This window comes from Rhinoraja longicauda, chromosome 25 (assembly GCF_053455715.1).
Source record: "Rhinoraja longicauda isolate Sanriku21f chromosome 25, sRhiLon1.1, whole genome shotgun sequence".
Lineage (NCBI taxonomy): Eukaryota > Metazoa > Chordata > Chondrichthyes > Rajiformes > Arhynchobatidae > Rhinoraja > Rhinoraja longicauda.
This window is the reverse complement of record NC_135977.1, coordinates 5,782,157-5,798,827: the sequence shown is the minus strand read 5'-3', so window position 1 is coordinate 5,798,827 and position 16,671 is coordinate 5,782,157. Positions and strand designations below refer to the sequence as shown.

General features: G+C 43.8%; 1 protein-coding gene across 3 annotated transcripts; it reads right to left on the bottom strand.

Moving 5' to 3' along the window:
• Positions 1-340: 340 nt before the first annotated feature.
• On the bottom strand, positions 341-16,481 carry mvk (mevalonate kinase). 3 transcript variants are annotated; one of them, XM_078421338.1, is made up of 11 exons: positions 16,405-16,481; positions 14,535-14,627; positions 13,848-13,995; positions 11,605-11,752; positions 10,096-10,251; positions 8,821-8,924; positions 7,443-7,488; positions 6,459-6,549; positions 5,678-5,797; positions 3,707-3,860; positions 341-1,755 (listed from the first exon to the last, which is right to left on the bottom strand). In XM_078421338.1, exons 2-11 carry the CDS (start codon positions 14,610-14,612, stop codon positions 1,583-1,585), a joined length of 1,218 nt encoding a protein of 405 aa, XP_078277464.1. In that variant the 5' UTR covers positions 14,613-14,627; positions 16,405-16,481; the 3' UTR covers positions 341-1,582. The 3 variants fall into 3 exon arrangements, with proteins under 3 accessions (XP_078277464.1, XP_078277465.1, XP_078277466.1); XM_078421339.1 differs by lacking the exon at positions 16,405-16,481 and adding an exon at positions 16,215-16,380; XM_078421340.1 differs by lacking the exons at positions 7,443-7,488; positions 8,821-8,924.
• Between the last annotated feature and the right edge of the window lie 190 nt (positions 16,482-16,671).

The following is a 16,671-nucleotide window of genomic DNA, read 5'->3' as shown; positions in this document are numbered from 1 at the left end:
AGGCCTGGATAGAGTGAACGAGGGGAGTACGTTAACACTATCCTACGCACACCAGGGACAATGTACATTTATACCAAGCCAATTAACCTACAAACCTGCATGTCTGTGGAGTGCGGGAGGAAACTGGAGATCCCAGAGAAAACCCATGCAGGTCACGGGGAGAACGCACAAACTCCGTACAGACAGCACCCGTAGTCGGGATCGAACCTGGTTCTCTAAGCGCTGTGAGGCTTTTCTAAAATTATATAAACTTCTATCTGGTCTCCCCTGAGCCCCTGATACCACAGAAAATAAAATACGTACAAAACAAAATAGAGAATGGATATCATAAACAGGAGTAGTAGGACCAATTTATCCAGTACAGACTTTCAATTGGAAAATCCTCAGGAAAAGTGTGAGATGGGGAGAAGAAGCAAGATACAATAAAGATATTACACTCACACTGGAATTCAAAAACACCACATCTGACACAGGTAAAATTTAATCAGCATTTTTTTGGTTAATTCTCAAAATGATCCCCGAGAAAATGACAAAGTGCATTGTTTCCAACAGAGAATGAGGCCAAACCCATCAATAACTAGATTATATTAAAAAGTAGCCATTGCTTAACAACTAGTGAAACATCCTCCTCTCCTGCAACATCTTCCAGGCAAGTTCAGCACTTACTACGGTCTCTCACATCTGAACTGTTGAAGGCCATGTTCATGCAGTTATGCACAAGCGTACTCAACCAGACAGCCAACTGGAAATACGCAACGCTTTTCAACCAAAATGTTTCTGAATTATTGCATTTGCAGGTGCAAATATTTTATAAGCTGGAGGCACAAGGAACTGCAGAAGCCACAAAGTGCTGGAGTAACTCAGTGGATCAAGCAGCATCTTAGCTTAGTTTAGAGATACAGCGTGAGAACAGGCCCTTCGGCTCACCAAGTCTTCGCCGACCACTGATTACCCTGTACACTAACAGTATCCGACACACTAGGGACAATTTACAATTTTTAACCAAAGCCAATTAACCTACCAACCAAAAACGTCTTTGCAGTGTTGGGGGATGCCAGAGCACCCGGGGAAAACCCACGAGGTCGCGGGGAGAACGGACAAACTCCTTACAGACAGCACCCGTAGTCAGGATGGAACCCGGGTCTCTGGCGCTGTGAGGCAGCAGCTCTACCCACTGCGCCACTCTGCTGTCCCGGGTCTCTGACGCTGTGAGGCAGCAGCTCTACCCTCTGCCACTCTGCTGTCCCGGGTCTCTGGCGCTGTGAGGCAGCAGCTCTACCCACTGCGCCACTCTGCCGTCCCCCGGTCTCCTTCTCTGGAGGACGTGGAGAGGTGACATTTCAAGTCGGGACCAGAAAGGCTCCAGACACGTTCTCCAGAGATGGCGCCTGATCTGCTGAGTTACTCCAGCACTGTGTGTCTTCATTTGCCATACTTTGAGAGCTGAACGTTTCTCGAATGCGACTAGTAGAGGTGGAGGAGGAGGAATAGAGAACTGAAAAACGAGGGGATCAAATCTGAGAATCTCTGACAGTCTGCTAAACACACAAATGTGCAAGTAGTGAGCATAATACCAGTGTTTCTATAAGTCTTCATTGGCAGTTTTCCTATCACAAAGAAGGTGAGATATGTCCTGGTGCAGGGAGGAGGGTGCCTGCAAGGACACGCCAGATCCACCAATAGTTGTCTCCCAGCAATCGTACCCAAGGTCTTTTAAAGCCCGTTTGGAAGCCTCTACGACAGAAGGACTCGTATCTGAAAGACAAAATTAATAGATCGTAGAGTGACCAAGACTGCATCACAATGGAATCCAAAGCACATCTCCTAACGTGGAAATTGCTTTCAGCTACTTTAGCAATTATCCAAATAGCATCAGGATGCACCGAGCAAATGCACAAGTCATGGGTAGGAACCTGGAGTTGAACGTTGACTGTGTCCAAGCGCCATTTTAAAAGTAATTATTACCGTAACAATTATAGCCGGCACTTTATCAGACATTTCTCAGTCAGTGATACAGCGTGGAAACAGGCCCAATTTGCCCACACCGGCCAACATGTCCCAGCTACACTAGTCCCACCTGTCTGCAATTGGCCCGTATCCCTCCAAACCTGACCTATCCATGTACCTGTCTAACTGTTCCAGTCTGACGAAGGGTCTCGACCCAAAACGTCACTCATTCCTTCTCTCCAGAGATGCTGCCTGTCCCCGCTGAGTTACTCCAGCTTTTTGTGTCTATTAACTGTTTCTTAAACGTTGGGATTGTCCCTGCCTCAACTACCTCCTCTGGCAGCTCATTCCATACACCCACCACCCTTTGTTTGAAAAAGTTTCCCTTCAGATTCCTTTTAAATCTTTTCCCCTTCACCTTAAACCTATGTCCTCTGGTCCTCAATTCACCTACTCTGGGCAAGACATTCTGCATAACTACCCGATCCATTCCTTTCACGATTTTATACATGCTCTATGCTCTCTTTACACCCAACATATTTTTCTCCATTTCTCAGATCTAATGAAGGTCCTTGACTAAAGATGTTGATCCATTTCGCTCTCCTCCGATGCTTCCTGACCACAATGTCCAGTTTTTGTCTGATTTGCAGCAGAGACAAGGTTCTTGGCTCCCATTTTTAGCGCAATACCCTGACATCTGGTGGCCAAATGTCAGTACTGTACAGAGATTTTACTTTCTGGGGCAAAATGTCCTTCTTGAGAAAGGAAAAGGGCTCTGTTTAGGAGCATTGCTCTCAGGGGGTCAAGTTCTAGAGGGGAAATACATGTTGTGCAATCTCCAAAATCAAAACACATCTGGAGTATTGCGTGCGATTTTGGTCTCCTAATTTGAGGAAGGACGTCCTTGCTATTGAGGCAGTGTAGCGTAGGTTCACAGGGTTAATCCCCGGGATGGCAGGACTGTCATATGAGGAAAGATTGGAAAGACTGGGCCTGTATTCACTGGAGTTTAGAATGATGAGAGGGGATCTTATTGAGATGTATAAAATTATAAAAGGATTGGATAAGCTAGAAGCAGGAAAAATGTTCCCAATGTTGGGGGAGTCCAGAACCAGGGGACACAGTCTAAGAATAAAGGGAAGGCCATTTAAAACTGAGAAGAAACTTTTTCACCCAGAGAGTTGTGAATGTGTGGAATTCTCTGCCACAGAGGACAGTGGATGCCAATACACTGGATGAATTTAAAAGAGAGTTAGTTGGAGCTCTAGGGGCTAGCGGAATCAAGGGATATGGGGAGAAGGCAGGCACAGGTTACTGATTGTGGATGATCAGCCATGACCACAATGAATGGCGGTGCTGGTTCGAATGGCCAAATGGCCTCCTCCTGTTTTCTATGTTTCTAAGACCTTCACCCCAGCCAAGATTTCCATCAAAATCCACGTTCGGTCTAATCTCCTAGCTAAATACCAAGATACCACACGGCCAAAGTAATTGCAGTAAAACTCCACACAATCAGCCTCCCTTGGGACTGATTTTCCAGACCAATGGATATTACTCCTCATAATACATCAACACACTTGAAAATACTTTCTTTTTTGTTTAAAACGACGTTACACGGCAGTATAATAAATTTTCCTCTCAGGGAAAATATACTGAGAAAATATACTGTTCCGCTGAGTTACTCCAGCATTTTGTGTCTACCTTTAAATAAACAATGGTCTGAAAGTTTGAAAACTACAAGATTATTGAAAGATTGTACCTGGTCTAAGCAGTGTTAAGCCACATCCGCCGCCTCCGGCCCCAGTCAGTTTGCTGTGCAGGCCATAGGCTGCAGTTACCTGACATATCCTGTCCAGTGAGGAATGACCCACTCCAATGACATTCAGGTGGTGCTGGTTAATGTCAATGAGTTCCTGAAACCACAAAGAAAGCACGACTGTAAGATAAAGAAAATTGCAAAATGCAGTGTTCATTTGTTCTGTTGATCTGGCGAGCAGGGTTAATGGCTCACTATTACCAACTGTCGGTGTGAAAGGTCAAGAGGAGAACACCAGGTTAGTTCAGGTAACTGGCCCTGGAACAAGGCTAATTTCTGAAAATGAGCAAGTATTTTCAGAACAAAAAGTCAAAATTATATTAAAAAGTATTTTGATCGTAGCTGTTATGCCAGCAAGAGTGGTCCTGACCTTCCATCAACCTCGTTGGTCACCCTCAGACTGTCTTTATGAGCCCAGACTGTCACACAAACCAACCTGCCTTCCATCCACTCCATCTACACCTCAAGCTGTCTCGGCAAGGCCAGCAGCATAATCAACGACCAGTCTCACCCCGGTCATTCCCTCTTCTCCCTTCTCCCCTCTCCCATTGGGTAAAAGGAAAAGTATGAAAACGTATACCTCCAGATTCAGGGACAGTTTCTCCCCAGCTGTTATCAGGCAGCTGTTCTCAACAAATAGAGAGCAGTCCTGAGCTACTATCTACCTCATTGGGGACCCTCGGACTATCTTTGATCTGAATTAGTGTGTAGGAAGGAACTGAAGATGCTGGTTTAAACCATAGACACAAAATGCTGCAGTAACTCAGTGGGACAGACAGCATCTCTGGAGAGAAGGAATGGGTGACGTTTCAAGTCGACACTCTTCTTCAGTCTGAAGAAGTCTCGACCCGAAATGTCACCCATTCCTTCTCTCCAGAGATGCTGCCTGTCCCACTGAGTTACTCCAGCATTTCGTGTCTACCTTTGATCGGACTTTACCTTGCACTAAATGTAATTTATGTTATTCCCTTTATCATGTATCTGCGCACTGTGAATGGATCAATTGTAATTATGTATTGGTTTTTTGCTTACTGGTTAGAATGAAACAAAAAAGCTTTTCACTGTACCTCGGTACATCCCACGAAAAACTAAAGTTTTTTTTTTACACTGCATTTCTCCCTGCAAAGATGCACCCAATTGTCTCGGAAAACAAAATTTAAGCATCTGAATGTGTCCTTCAAAATGTATGACTTAATCCTGTTGCCTTTGTTCCTAACATTTAGCGTCAGTTTGTAAACTCTCTGCAACAAATCAAATATTCATTATTTTATTAATATCTTTCACATAGTCCACTCCAGTAACCAAATGATTAAGTATCAGGGCATTGGCAGGACTCTTTATTCAACAGACACTTCAGTGGCCCAGCAGTAGAGTTGCTGCCTCACAGCGCCAGATACGCGGGTTTGATCCTGACCACGGGTCAATAGTCAATAGTCGTTTATTTGTCACATACACATAAATGTGTAGTGAAATGAAACATTACCCGCAGTTGAACAATAAGACCAATAAGAATAATCAATAAAAATGCAATAACATATACAATCACAAACTAACACCAAACAAAAAGAAACATCTATATGGAGTTTGCACCTTCTCCCCTTGACTGCGAGAGTTTTCTTCGGTTGCTCCGGTTTCCTCCCACACTCGAAGATGTACATGTTTGGCTTAGTAAAGTTGTAAATTGTCCCTGGAGTGTGTAGGGTAGCGTTAGTGCGCGAGGATCGATGGTCGGCGCAGACTCAGTGGGCCGAAGGGCAATCATTTTCACTTGGACGTTAACAAACACTTAGAATTTGTTTTCTCTTCCTGTGAAATCCTAAAGGCATCAACTACAATCGTTGATGTTACAATATGACCAGCTTTTATTTTGTACCAATGGAGTAAACTGTAATGGGAATTACATGTAAGGCTCACCTCCAGGATTGTGTACTGTTCACTCACATCACCGCCAGATGCTATGGCAGTAAGAATGCGTTCACATTCGCATGAAATAGCATCTATTGAGTCCAGCACTGGCTTTATTATGCTTGGTAACTGAAAGACGAAGAACATAATTTTATTTACTACTCCCCCTTATTTAATTATAACGTGCAACTGGAAGAGAAGACAGCCAAACCACAAAATCTCTTGTCAATCCTCAGTGCCCAAGATAAATTTCCTCAATTGCACGGCCAGATTTCTCCTTTTTAACAAAAAAAAACCTACCTGGTGCTCCCCAAGATATGTTATTTCGTTTTAGTTAAATTTGTACTGGGAAACAAAAGTGAACATTTGAATAAATGTTTTACATTGCCATAAGATGGACACAAAATGCTGGAGCAACTCAGCGCAGCAGGCAGTATCTCTGGATAGAAGAAATGGGTGACGTTTGGGGTCGAGACCCTTCTTCAGACACACAGAATGCCGTCTTAATGAATAACTTCCCCAATTACAATGGGTAAAGATCCTGCATTTCCCTGGCTAACACCTGCATGGAAACATTGTACATAAAGGAGATGTTCGCGGCCTCAAATACATTTATCTCTGAAGAGGTTCTCGATCCAGAGATGCTGCCTGTCCCGCTGAGTTACTCCGGCATTTTTATTTTAATTTTGAAAGTATTTAAGGAGATGGAAAAATAAATTCTTTGAGTTCAGAATCCCGAACCGTTCGATTCTGTTGACAGGAAGAATTTGAAGAAAAACAAATAACAAACCTTATTAAGTTTGTCCTTCACTCCAGCGACTAATATTTTAGTGCTTCTTAAAACCTTTGTGTTCGTAAGCAGTATTCGTAGATTGGGGATTCTGACAAAACAATGAGTAGTTATCAGGCAATATGATGCATTTAAATCTTTATTACATCTACCTTTTAGTAATATTAAATCTACATGCATTCTCTCCCAACATCTTCTCCAGGCAAAAATCTGCTCAGAACCAAATGCATTTATTATTTATATAATTACATTATATGGCAGAGCTTTCAAGATCCAAGGGATCTCCACATAGCTAGCACAGAGACCCAAAAGGAATTTGTTTCAGTACTGCATTATCCAGCCAAAATATTCTCTGAAACAAGCACTATTTCTCTTTGGGACACAGATATTGTGAAGTTGGGACAAATTATTATATTCCCAGGAAGTCCTTCATTCTGGAAAATTTAAGAACACCAATGATATGATATGATTACAAACCAACTACACATTAGATAACAGCTATAAAACTGGAATGAAAGTTAACAATGAACAAGAACTATTGTAAACATCTTTTAAGGCATTTCAATGGGTACATGAATAGGAAAGGTTTAAGGGGGCATGGGCCAAACGCAGGCAGCTGGGACTAGTGTGGATAGAACACCTTTGTCGGCATGGGCAAGTTGGGCCGAAGGGCCCGTTTCCTCGCAGTATGACTTTAAGGATTAAGTTATTGATGTTATGATGTTAGCATCAAACCACAAATGGAAATTAAGATCCCTAATTCTAAGTAAAGAAATCACCAAATTAGTTGAATAATTAAACTCATCAATATCTACACAAGATATTTAATAGTTTAACACACTTGTTTATGATAAATTACTGAATTCTTAACTTTTTTTGTTGGAGTTTATGTTCAAATCGTATAGGGTTATTAAATTTAGCACTATATTCTGAATAGAACAATTTTGTGAAGTTATTTAGAAAGAATATATATTTTTAAAGTACCTGGGCAAAGGGTCTATTTTACCTGCATGATATCGCAACATTCCTCCTAAGTTACAAGAGAAAAGAAATTATTAAAACTGGAAACATTATACCGTCGTGAAAATTATATTTTATACTTTGGATCCTGAGCCCATTGATAAGCATTAGTATGTTCTCCTAGTCACTGCGTGGGTTTTCTCCGGGTGCTCTGGTTTCGGTCCACATTCCAAAGACATGCAGGTTTGTAGGTTAGTTGGCTTCTGTAAATTGTCCTTGGTGTGTAGGATAGAACTAGTGTACAGTGATTGCTGGTCGACATGGACCTGGTGGGTCGAAGGGCCTGTTTCCATGCTGTGTCTCTGAATTAAACATATTAAATCCCCATGGTAAGCTTTAAACTGAAGGTCAATTAAACTACAGATAGTTTCATTAGATAAGCTAGTTTGATCCCCAGTTTGTGCCCAGCAACCACGTCCCCCTGTGGTGATTAACTATCAATTCGTGACATAGGTTACAAAAGGTAAACTCAACTGGGCTTCATCATCACTACTAAGCAACTCCCACTGAAGTGCACCTATTTGGTTTGCTGTGATACCACCTATTAAAACTGACGTGAGAATAAAAAGCATTGGAGGATGACATTAGCATGATTACTTGACAAAGGAATCACTATTTGACAAGGGTCATAATCCCACAGGCAAAATCCATGGCATCAGCAATTCAAATTGAACAAAAAAGTAAAAATGAAACTGGCGGGTATTAGTGAAATTCTGCGATGTCATTAAATTCACTGCATGTAGTAGGTATGACATTTGATTTCCAAATCTGACATTTGCAAATATTCAGTCTCCCTAAACATGCACATTTACAGCTCTTGTCCTACAGTGCAGAAAAATCACATTCCTAGATACAAACGCTGTTTAGTTTAGTTTAGAGAAACAGCGCAGAAACAGGCCCTTTGGCCCACCGAGTCCACGCCGACCAGCGATCCCCGCACACTAACATTAACCTACACATGCTAGGGACAATTTACAATTTTATCAAGCCAATTAACCTACAAACCTGCATGTCTTTGTAGTGTGGGACGAAACTGGAGATCCCAGAGAAACCCAGACAGGTCACGGGGAGAACGTACAAACACCGTACAGGCAGCACCCGTAGTAAGGATCGAACCCGGGTCACTGGCGCTGTAAAGCAGTAGCTCTACTGTTGTGCCACCATCTGGTTTTACATTCTGACTGATTAGATCATTTAGGAGCGATGTCAATTTAGAGCATTGACATTTAGAAAGGCAAACGTCATATCCTTAATTTTACAGCTTTCCACATTTGTGAAAGAATTGTCAGACATTCCAATGAATGTTAAAATGTTCTCACTTTAAGATATAAATAAATGTTACCCCATGTTCCCACAGCGTTATCCACACCCGATGGGTTTCCATGGATCAGCTTCTCTCCCTGAAAAGCCCATTTGTTAATCAGTTCCAGTTCATCGTCATTCCATCTGATTGTAAAAAATCTTAATGTAAGAATAACAACATTTCAACCAGAAATAAACATCAGTAATATAATTTTATTGGACTGGCTTTGACAACATTCTCTTCTTCTTGTCGCAAGTATTTTCAGATTAATTCTAGGTGCTACAATTGATTTGCTTCTTCAGCATTTGCAAAACAATTCACTGTGAAAAACTGTGAGAAAGCATGGTGGGATACACCAGTTTTCATAGGTTTTGGACCTAGACAAGCCCCAGAAGTACACCACAGAAGAGAACCTTGATGAGGGAAGGCACAGCCAACAATTAGGGGCGGCACAGTGGTGCAGAGGTGGATTTGCTGGCTCACAGCACCAGGGATGCAGGCTTTGATCCAGACCTGTGACCATGTTGGTTTCTTCCAGGTACCCTGGTTTCCACCCACATCCCAAAGTCTTGAGGGCTTGTGGGTTAATTGGCCTCTGTAAATTGCCCCCTGGTGTGTAGGAAGCGAATGAAAAATTGGGATAACATAGAATGGGTAATCGATAATCGGTTTCACTGGCTTTACCTTGCACTAAACTTTATTCCCTTATCATGTACACTGTAAATGGCTCAATTGTAATCATGTATTGTCTTTCCGCTGACTGGTTAGCGCACAGCAAAAGCCTTTCACTGTACCTCGGTACACGCGACAACAAACTAAACTATCCTCCCATCAGTGCGATTCATATTTTTCTGATTAAAAGGTGTGGTTTTTCATAACTGAAAAATCAACACAAATTAATACATTTAAAGCATTTGAATAATATTAGCACACAGGGTGGCAAGGCACAGGCACCTTGATGAGGGAAGGCATAGCCAACTATTAGGGGCACGGTGGCGCAGCGACAGAGTTGCTGCCTTACAGCACCGAAGACCCGGTTTCGATCCCGACTACGGGTGCTGTCTGTATGGATATTGTACGTTCTCCCCGTGACCTGCATGGGTTTTCTCTGAGATCGTCGGTTTCCTCCCACAATCCAAAGACGTACAGGTATGTAGGTTAATTGGCTTGGTATAAGTGTAAATTAACCCCAGAGTGTGCATGATAGTGTTAATGTGCGGGGATCGCCAGTCGGTGCGGAGCCGATGGGCCGAAGGGCCTGTTTCCGCGCTGTATCTCTAAACTAAACTAAACCTCAGGGATAGCTCTGCTTACTTGGCAATGTCTTTCCCTTGCAGAGCTGGGCAGGTTATGACCCCACTGGCAGTCAGGAGAGCAGCTGCAAGACACACGCTGTATGCAGCACTGGATCCCAGGCCCGCTCCGATTGGAATTTCAGACCAAACTACTATATCCACACTTGGCAAATGACTGCAATGAAAAAAACACCGTCAACATAGTAATAATAACACAAAAAAATAGAGCACTTCACCCCTCTTGCCAGCTCCGCCATTCATCGACTTCAATATCAGTTTTGGGCCCAATCCAAATATCTCCCAATTTAGTCGTAGTGAAACATCTCATAATAAGGGCTAATGCCTCATTTGCTCTCTTAAACATTGTTAGATCTGCATGTTGGCTTTCATAAACTTCTGTAGGAATACACACAAGTCCCTTTGAACATCAGCACTACCACAGAAGGCTGTGGTGGCAGAGTCAATCGATATTTTTAGGGCAGAGATGGATTCTTGAATAGTACAGGTTTCAGGGGTTACGGGGAGAAGGCAGGAGAATGGGGTTAGGAGGGCGAGATAGATCAGCCATGATTGAATGGCAGAGTAGACGATCAGTCGAATGGCCTAATTTTGCTCCTATCACATGAACTACCCAATCTCTCACTATTTAACAAATATTCCACTCTTTTGTTATGCATACTAAATTAGCTAGGTACATTCTTTCAATATTATAATGCTGTGTGGCACCTTAATGGCCACCTCCCAAAAATACAAACAAAGTCCCCCCCCCCCCCCCCCCACTCAGTCACATCCTCAAAGAACGTCAGAAAATTGCAGTGGTGGTAGAGTTGCTGCCTAACAGCGCCAGAGACCCAGGTTCAATCCTGACTACGGGTGCTGTCTGTACGGAGTTTGTACGTTCTCCCAGTGACCTGTGTGGGTTTTCTCTGGTTTCTTTCCATTCCTTCCTTCCATTCCAATGACGTGCAAGTTTGTAGGTTCATTGTTTTTTGTAAATTGTTCCTAGTGTGTTGGGTAGAACTAGTGTACGGGTGATTGCAGGTCTGTACAGACTGGTGGGCCGAAGGGCCTGTTTCACCACTGTATCTGTACCCTAAACTAAACCAAACTAAATTAGCCAATTATGATTTTCCAATTATAGAGCCATACAGCATGGAAACAGGCCCTTCGGCCCAACTTGCCCATGCCAACAAGGCCCATTTAAACTAGTCCCACCTGCCTGCTTTTGCCCCATATCCCTCTACTAAACCTCTCCTATCAATGTACCTGTCTAAATGTTTCTTAAACATTGCTATAGTGCCAGCCTCAACTCCCTCCTCCGGCAGCTCGTTCCATAAACCCACCACCCTTTGTGTAAAAAAGTTGTCCCTCGGGTTCCCATTAAATCTCCCCCCTCACCTTAAAATACCTTTAGCAATTGTGGGAATGACCATTAATCTGTCCCCATCCTGACATCAGTCAATACTGGGAACAGCTGTAACCATTTATGCTAATTGCAGTGTATTATAGGATAGAAAATACCCAATACCTATTGCTGGAGGAGATGGCGCCGTATAAATAAAGAAAACAGAGGATGCTGAGGCTCATTATGTCTGCATAGCCTTCCGAGATTCCTGCATACTGCCTCAGTTGCTCCACAAGTTCCTTGCTCGCAGCCTTTGGATTCTGGACATCAGCTACAAGGAAAAAGAATCAGCATATTTAATAGGAAAAAGTCAGAATGGTAACTCGAGGCACCAAAAATAATAGACTTCATTCTGCTCTTGTCCCTTTGCTTCTAACATTGTACATGATTTGTCATGCATAAAGCAAACAAACAGATTTGAGGAACTGCAACATATTTAGCATATATATTCTTCACTAAAATGTATTATAACCAGCAGTATCATAGACAATCTGAGCAGCAGACAAGTTACAAGCACGAGCTTCATTTACCTAAATAATAATTTTTGCACAGATGAGGTGCCTATAGAGGCAGGACATGTGCTGTTTGTTCAGCGGCACAGTGTCACAGCTGGTAGAGTTGCTGCCTTACAGCGCCAGAGACCCGGGTTCGATCCTGACTACGGGTGCCGTCTGTACGGAGTTTGCACATTCTCCCTGTGAGCATGTGGGTTTTCTCTGGGTGCTCCGGTTTCCTCCCACACTCCAAAGACGTGCAAGTATGTAGGTTATTTGGCTTCTGTAAATTGCCCCAAGTGTGTCAGATAAAACTAGTGTACAGGGTGATCACTGGTCGGCGCGGACTCGGTGGGCCGAGCGGCCTGTTTTCATGCTGTATCTCTAAGCTAGAGATTCCTTTTCTTTGACTGGGTCGCACGCAAGAAAAATGCTTTTCACTGTACCTTGGCACATGAGACAATAATAAATTAAAGAAATAATTTTGTCGGGATGCATCACATCTTGGTTGGGAACAGCTTCAACCAAGACCGCAAAAAATTGCAGTGAAATGTGAACACAGCCCAGGCCATCACACAAACCAACCTCCCTTCCACTGACTCCATCTACTCTTCATCTTGCCTCGGCAAGTCCACCAGTATATTCAAGAGCAAGTCTCTCCCTCTTTTCCCCTCTGGCAAGAAGGGTGAAAACGCTCAACTCCAGAATCAGGCACAATGTCTTCCCAGCTGTCACCAGGCAATTGAACCATCCTATCACCAACTAGAGAGCGACCATGAGCTACTGTCTACCTTATTGCAGACCCTCGGACTATCAGTCTTTATTGAACTTTATCTTGCACTAAACGTTATCCCCTTTATCATGTTTCTGTACATTAGGGATGGCTCGATTGTGATCATATATAGTCTTTCCATTGACTGGTTAGCACACAACCAAAGCTTTTTGGTACACATGACAATAAACTATACTAAACAGGCTCAAAGGATGCAGTTACAATCAGGACTTAGTTAGCTAAGGTACTGCAAAACCTCTCACTGTGTGTTCATTGTTCATGTGCCAATCCATCAGGGAATTAAAGCGAAGAAGGGAGAATGATATAATTGCCATGATGATGACTACACCGTCATCATCTTTCTAACCGCAGAATAGATGCGCACCATACATGAATGAATAATGTTCCTGCAACCCAATTGTTCCCAGCAACAAATCTTAGATATATGAGCATTCGATCTCATATCTGACACCATTTTATCAAATCACTTTCCGCATCAATTGTAGACAGCCACCAGAATGAATTAACCAGACATCATTTCTAGTCCAGACATTTTTATTAGCAGCCTTTAAAGACTCGAGGGTCTGAGCTATAGGGAGAGGTTGAGCTGGCTGGGACTCTATTCACTGGAGCGCAGGAGGATGAGGAGTGATAAGAGGTATATAAAATCATGAGAGGTATAAATCAGGTAGCTGCACACCTGCCCAGAGAAGAGGGATTGAGAACCAGAGGGCATAGGTTTACGGTGAAGGGGTAGTTGAGGCAGGGACTATTGCAATGTTTAGGAAGCAATTTGACAGGTACCTGGATAAGACAGGTTTGGAGGGATATGGTCTAAATGTAGGTAAGTGGGACTAGAATAGATGGGACATGTTGGTCGGTGCGGGCAAGTTGAGCCGAAGGGCCTGGTTCCACACTGTATGATTCTAAGTTAGCAGAGAAATGGCAGACCCACCTTACACAGTTTACCAGATCTTGGATATTTCTCTGAGCGATAGCACTCTACCATCTTAAATCTTTTGAATTAATATTTCTCGCTCCCCTCAAGTAACCCAATATATTTTATTCTTTAATATTTTCTTCACCTCGTTTCTTCTTACCATCAATTGCTGTCAGCAGGAACTGAAGGTTCGTAGTTTTCCAACTAAGATGGGTATCAATATTTGGCAAGTATAATCGTACCTGTTCATCAGAACCAGGTTGTATCCGGAGATATGTTTTTAAGTTTAAGCTGACTGCAAGAGCCACCTATAAACACAAAAGGAAAATGTTTTCAGGATCTTGGAATTAAAAAACCCCAAATGTTTTTCATTTGCAGCTATCCACTGCATTAATGTACCAAGCACAGTACTTAGCTTTTTAACTGATTGTTCTGGCACATACACTTTATAAGTTCATAAGACATAGGAGTAGAATTAGGCAATTCGGTCCATCAAGTCTGCTCTGCCATTTGATCATGGCTGATCTATTTTTCCCTCTCAACCCCATACTCTTGCCTTCTCCGCATAACCTTTGACGATCTTACTAATCAAGAACCTATCAATCTCCACTTTAAAATTTCCCAATGACTAAGCCTCCAACAGCCATCTCTGCCAATGAATCCCACAGATTCACCACCCTCTGGCTAAAGCAATTCCTCCTCATCTCCATTCTAAGGAGACTTTATTCTGAGGCTGTGTCCTCTGGTCCTAGACCTACGCTTTGTTTACTATCTACATGCTACTGCCGTAATATCTTCCACATAGGTTGCTCATTAGCAAGGTTTCCACTTCTAAATCATGATTTACCTTTCCATGCACCACAGCATGCTCTCCATGCAAAATAACCTTCCCAGGAGCAGATACGATAAGTGTCTTGCTTGTCATTGTTAAAGGTTGATCCTGAAAGAGAAAATTGTGAACATGCAATAAATAAATAAGCCCATCAATAACTTTTTTTAAAAGACTAGTACAATTAGTCCCTTTCACGTCTTTAGGCATCAGAAGATCCTTTCATTGATGAAGCACTTGAGTTTAATCATTGCTGTAGAATATGGAACAGCCAGTTTGCACACAGCATGATGCACAAACAAAAATACAGTAAACCCTTGTTATAATCGACATTAATGTGGGCAATGGCATCCCTTATTGCCGATTGTCCGCTTTAACGGAGTGAGGGGTTTATCCCCCATTGATTCACTGCCCGGGTGCCGGGTCAGAATGCCGGTGCTCAGTCATTGAGAGCCCAGTGAGACCTTCCTCACCACACAGAGCACAGCGGCCCAGGAAAGCAGCTCGGCCCCTCGTTGTCCAGCCTAGCCGGGGAAACGGCAATAAACGCTGTCCCTGCTGCTGATTGAGAGCAGAATGGGAGATCGGGAGCGTTGGGGGGGGGGGGGGGGGGGGGCGGTGTGGATGGGTGAGGAAAGCCCGTCCTCTAAGTGGGATTTCCACGACCAACTGCCCACCCAGATCAGGGTGAAAGGAAATCGACCTTAGATGTTCACTCCGTTTCTCCTTTTTTTAAAACAGATAAAAATGTATTTTTGTTACTGCAAGCAAAAAATATTTAAGGCTATTTGTTACACTGTTTAATAGAATTAATGCAATAAAGCAAAGAATTAAGCAATGGCTTGTCACTTTCATGGCTTGTCACTTTCAATGGCTTGTCATTTTCGATGGCTTGTCAATTCCAACGCCCTGTCGATTCCATCGCCCTGTCGATTCCATCGCCCTGTCTATTCCATCGCCCTGTCGATTCCATCGCCCTGTCTATTCCATCGCCCTGTCGATTCCATCGCCCTGTCTATTCCATCGCCCTGTCGATTCCATCGCTCTGTCGATCCCATCACCCTGTCAACTCCATCACCCTGCCCTGTCAACTCCATCACCCTGCCCTGTCAACTCCAACGCCCTGCCCTGTCAACTCCAACGCACTGTCAACTCCATCACCCTGCCCTGTCAACTCCATCACCCTGCCCTGTCAACTCCATCACCCTGCCCTGTCAACTCCAACGCCCTGCCCTGTCAACTCCAACGCACTGTCAACTCCATCGCCCTGTCAACTCCAACGCCCTGCCCTGTCAACTCCATCACCCTGCCCTGTCAACTCCATCACCCTGCCCTGTCAACTGCATCGCCCTCCACAGCGTAACCAACAGCCAGTTCTTAAAGAGACGGTCCAAAATCCATTAAATATAGAGGTCCATGATAACAAGGAAGGGTCGACCGTATAACAAGATTATGTTTTAGTGAAGACACTGAGAATAACCTTTCACAACTTTTCATTCTGAAAATAGTATGATGAATGTTTTATGTCTATTAGAGAACAGTTTAACATCTAGCACAAAAGGTCATATTTCTGTTCTGAAGGAGACGCCGCCCATTCCCTGGCTGTATCTCCAGAGTCTGATGCTGTCTGACCCGCTGCTGGGTTACTCCACTTGTGTTCTTTTTTGTGTGTGACTGCTATGTAGTTTCGTTCGGTACCTTGGTATCGAATGACAAATAAAGCTCTGTTGAACTGGTCACCTGCCCAAAGGCGGCTTCACATCGAGGAAAAGGAAGCCTCTCCCGAGATGCTGCCTGACCTGCTGAGTTACTCCAGCATTTTGTGAATAAAGGGAAGAAGAAGCAGCTTGAGCGAAGGCGAATATTTTTCTGAGGAGGGGATACTCACGGCCAGGCACCGCTTGCGATCTGTCCTGAGGCGCCGGGCGACGCGGCTCCTCACGCCACGGGCGCCAATCGCGCCACTGCCGCCTCACTCGACGACGCGCAGCCCAGGGGGGCGGGGCGTGCTTGCGGCGGCCAATGGAATAAAAGGGTGCGCTCCACTAGCCCGCCAATTGGACTAACCGCGAGTCTATCATCTCGGCTCACGCCATCTCCGGCCAATCGCCGAGCGGGCGGGAGGGCGGCGCTGTCTGGAGACCAATCGGAGCGT

Excerpts from the sequence above, each read along its gene's own strand:
- mvk (XM_078421338.1), bottom strand. The coding sequence starts at position 14,612 with ATGACAAGCAAGACACTTATCGTATCTGCTCCTGGGAAGGTTATTTTG. Across the intron at positions 11,753-13,847 it reads CCTGCTGACAGCAATTGATG|CTGATGTCCAGAATCCAAAG; the intron begins GTAAGAAGAAAC and ends TTTTCCTTGTAG. Across the intron at positions 1,756-3,706 it reads CTTAACACTGCTTAGACCAG|ATACGAGTCCTTCTGTCGTA; the intron begins GTACAATCTTTC and ends TTTGTCTTTCAG.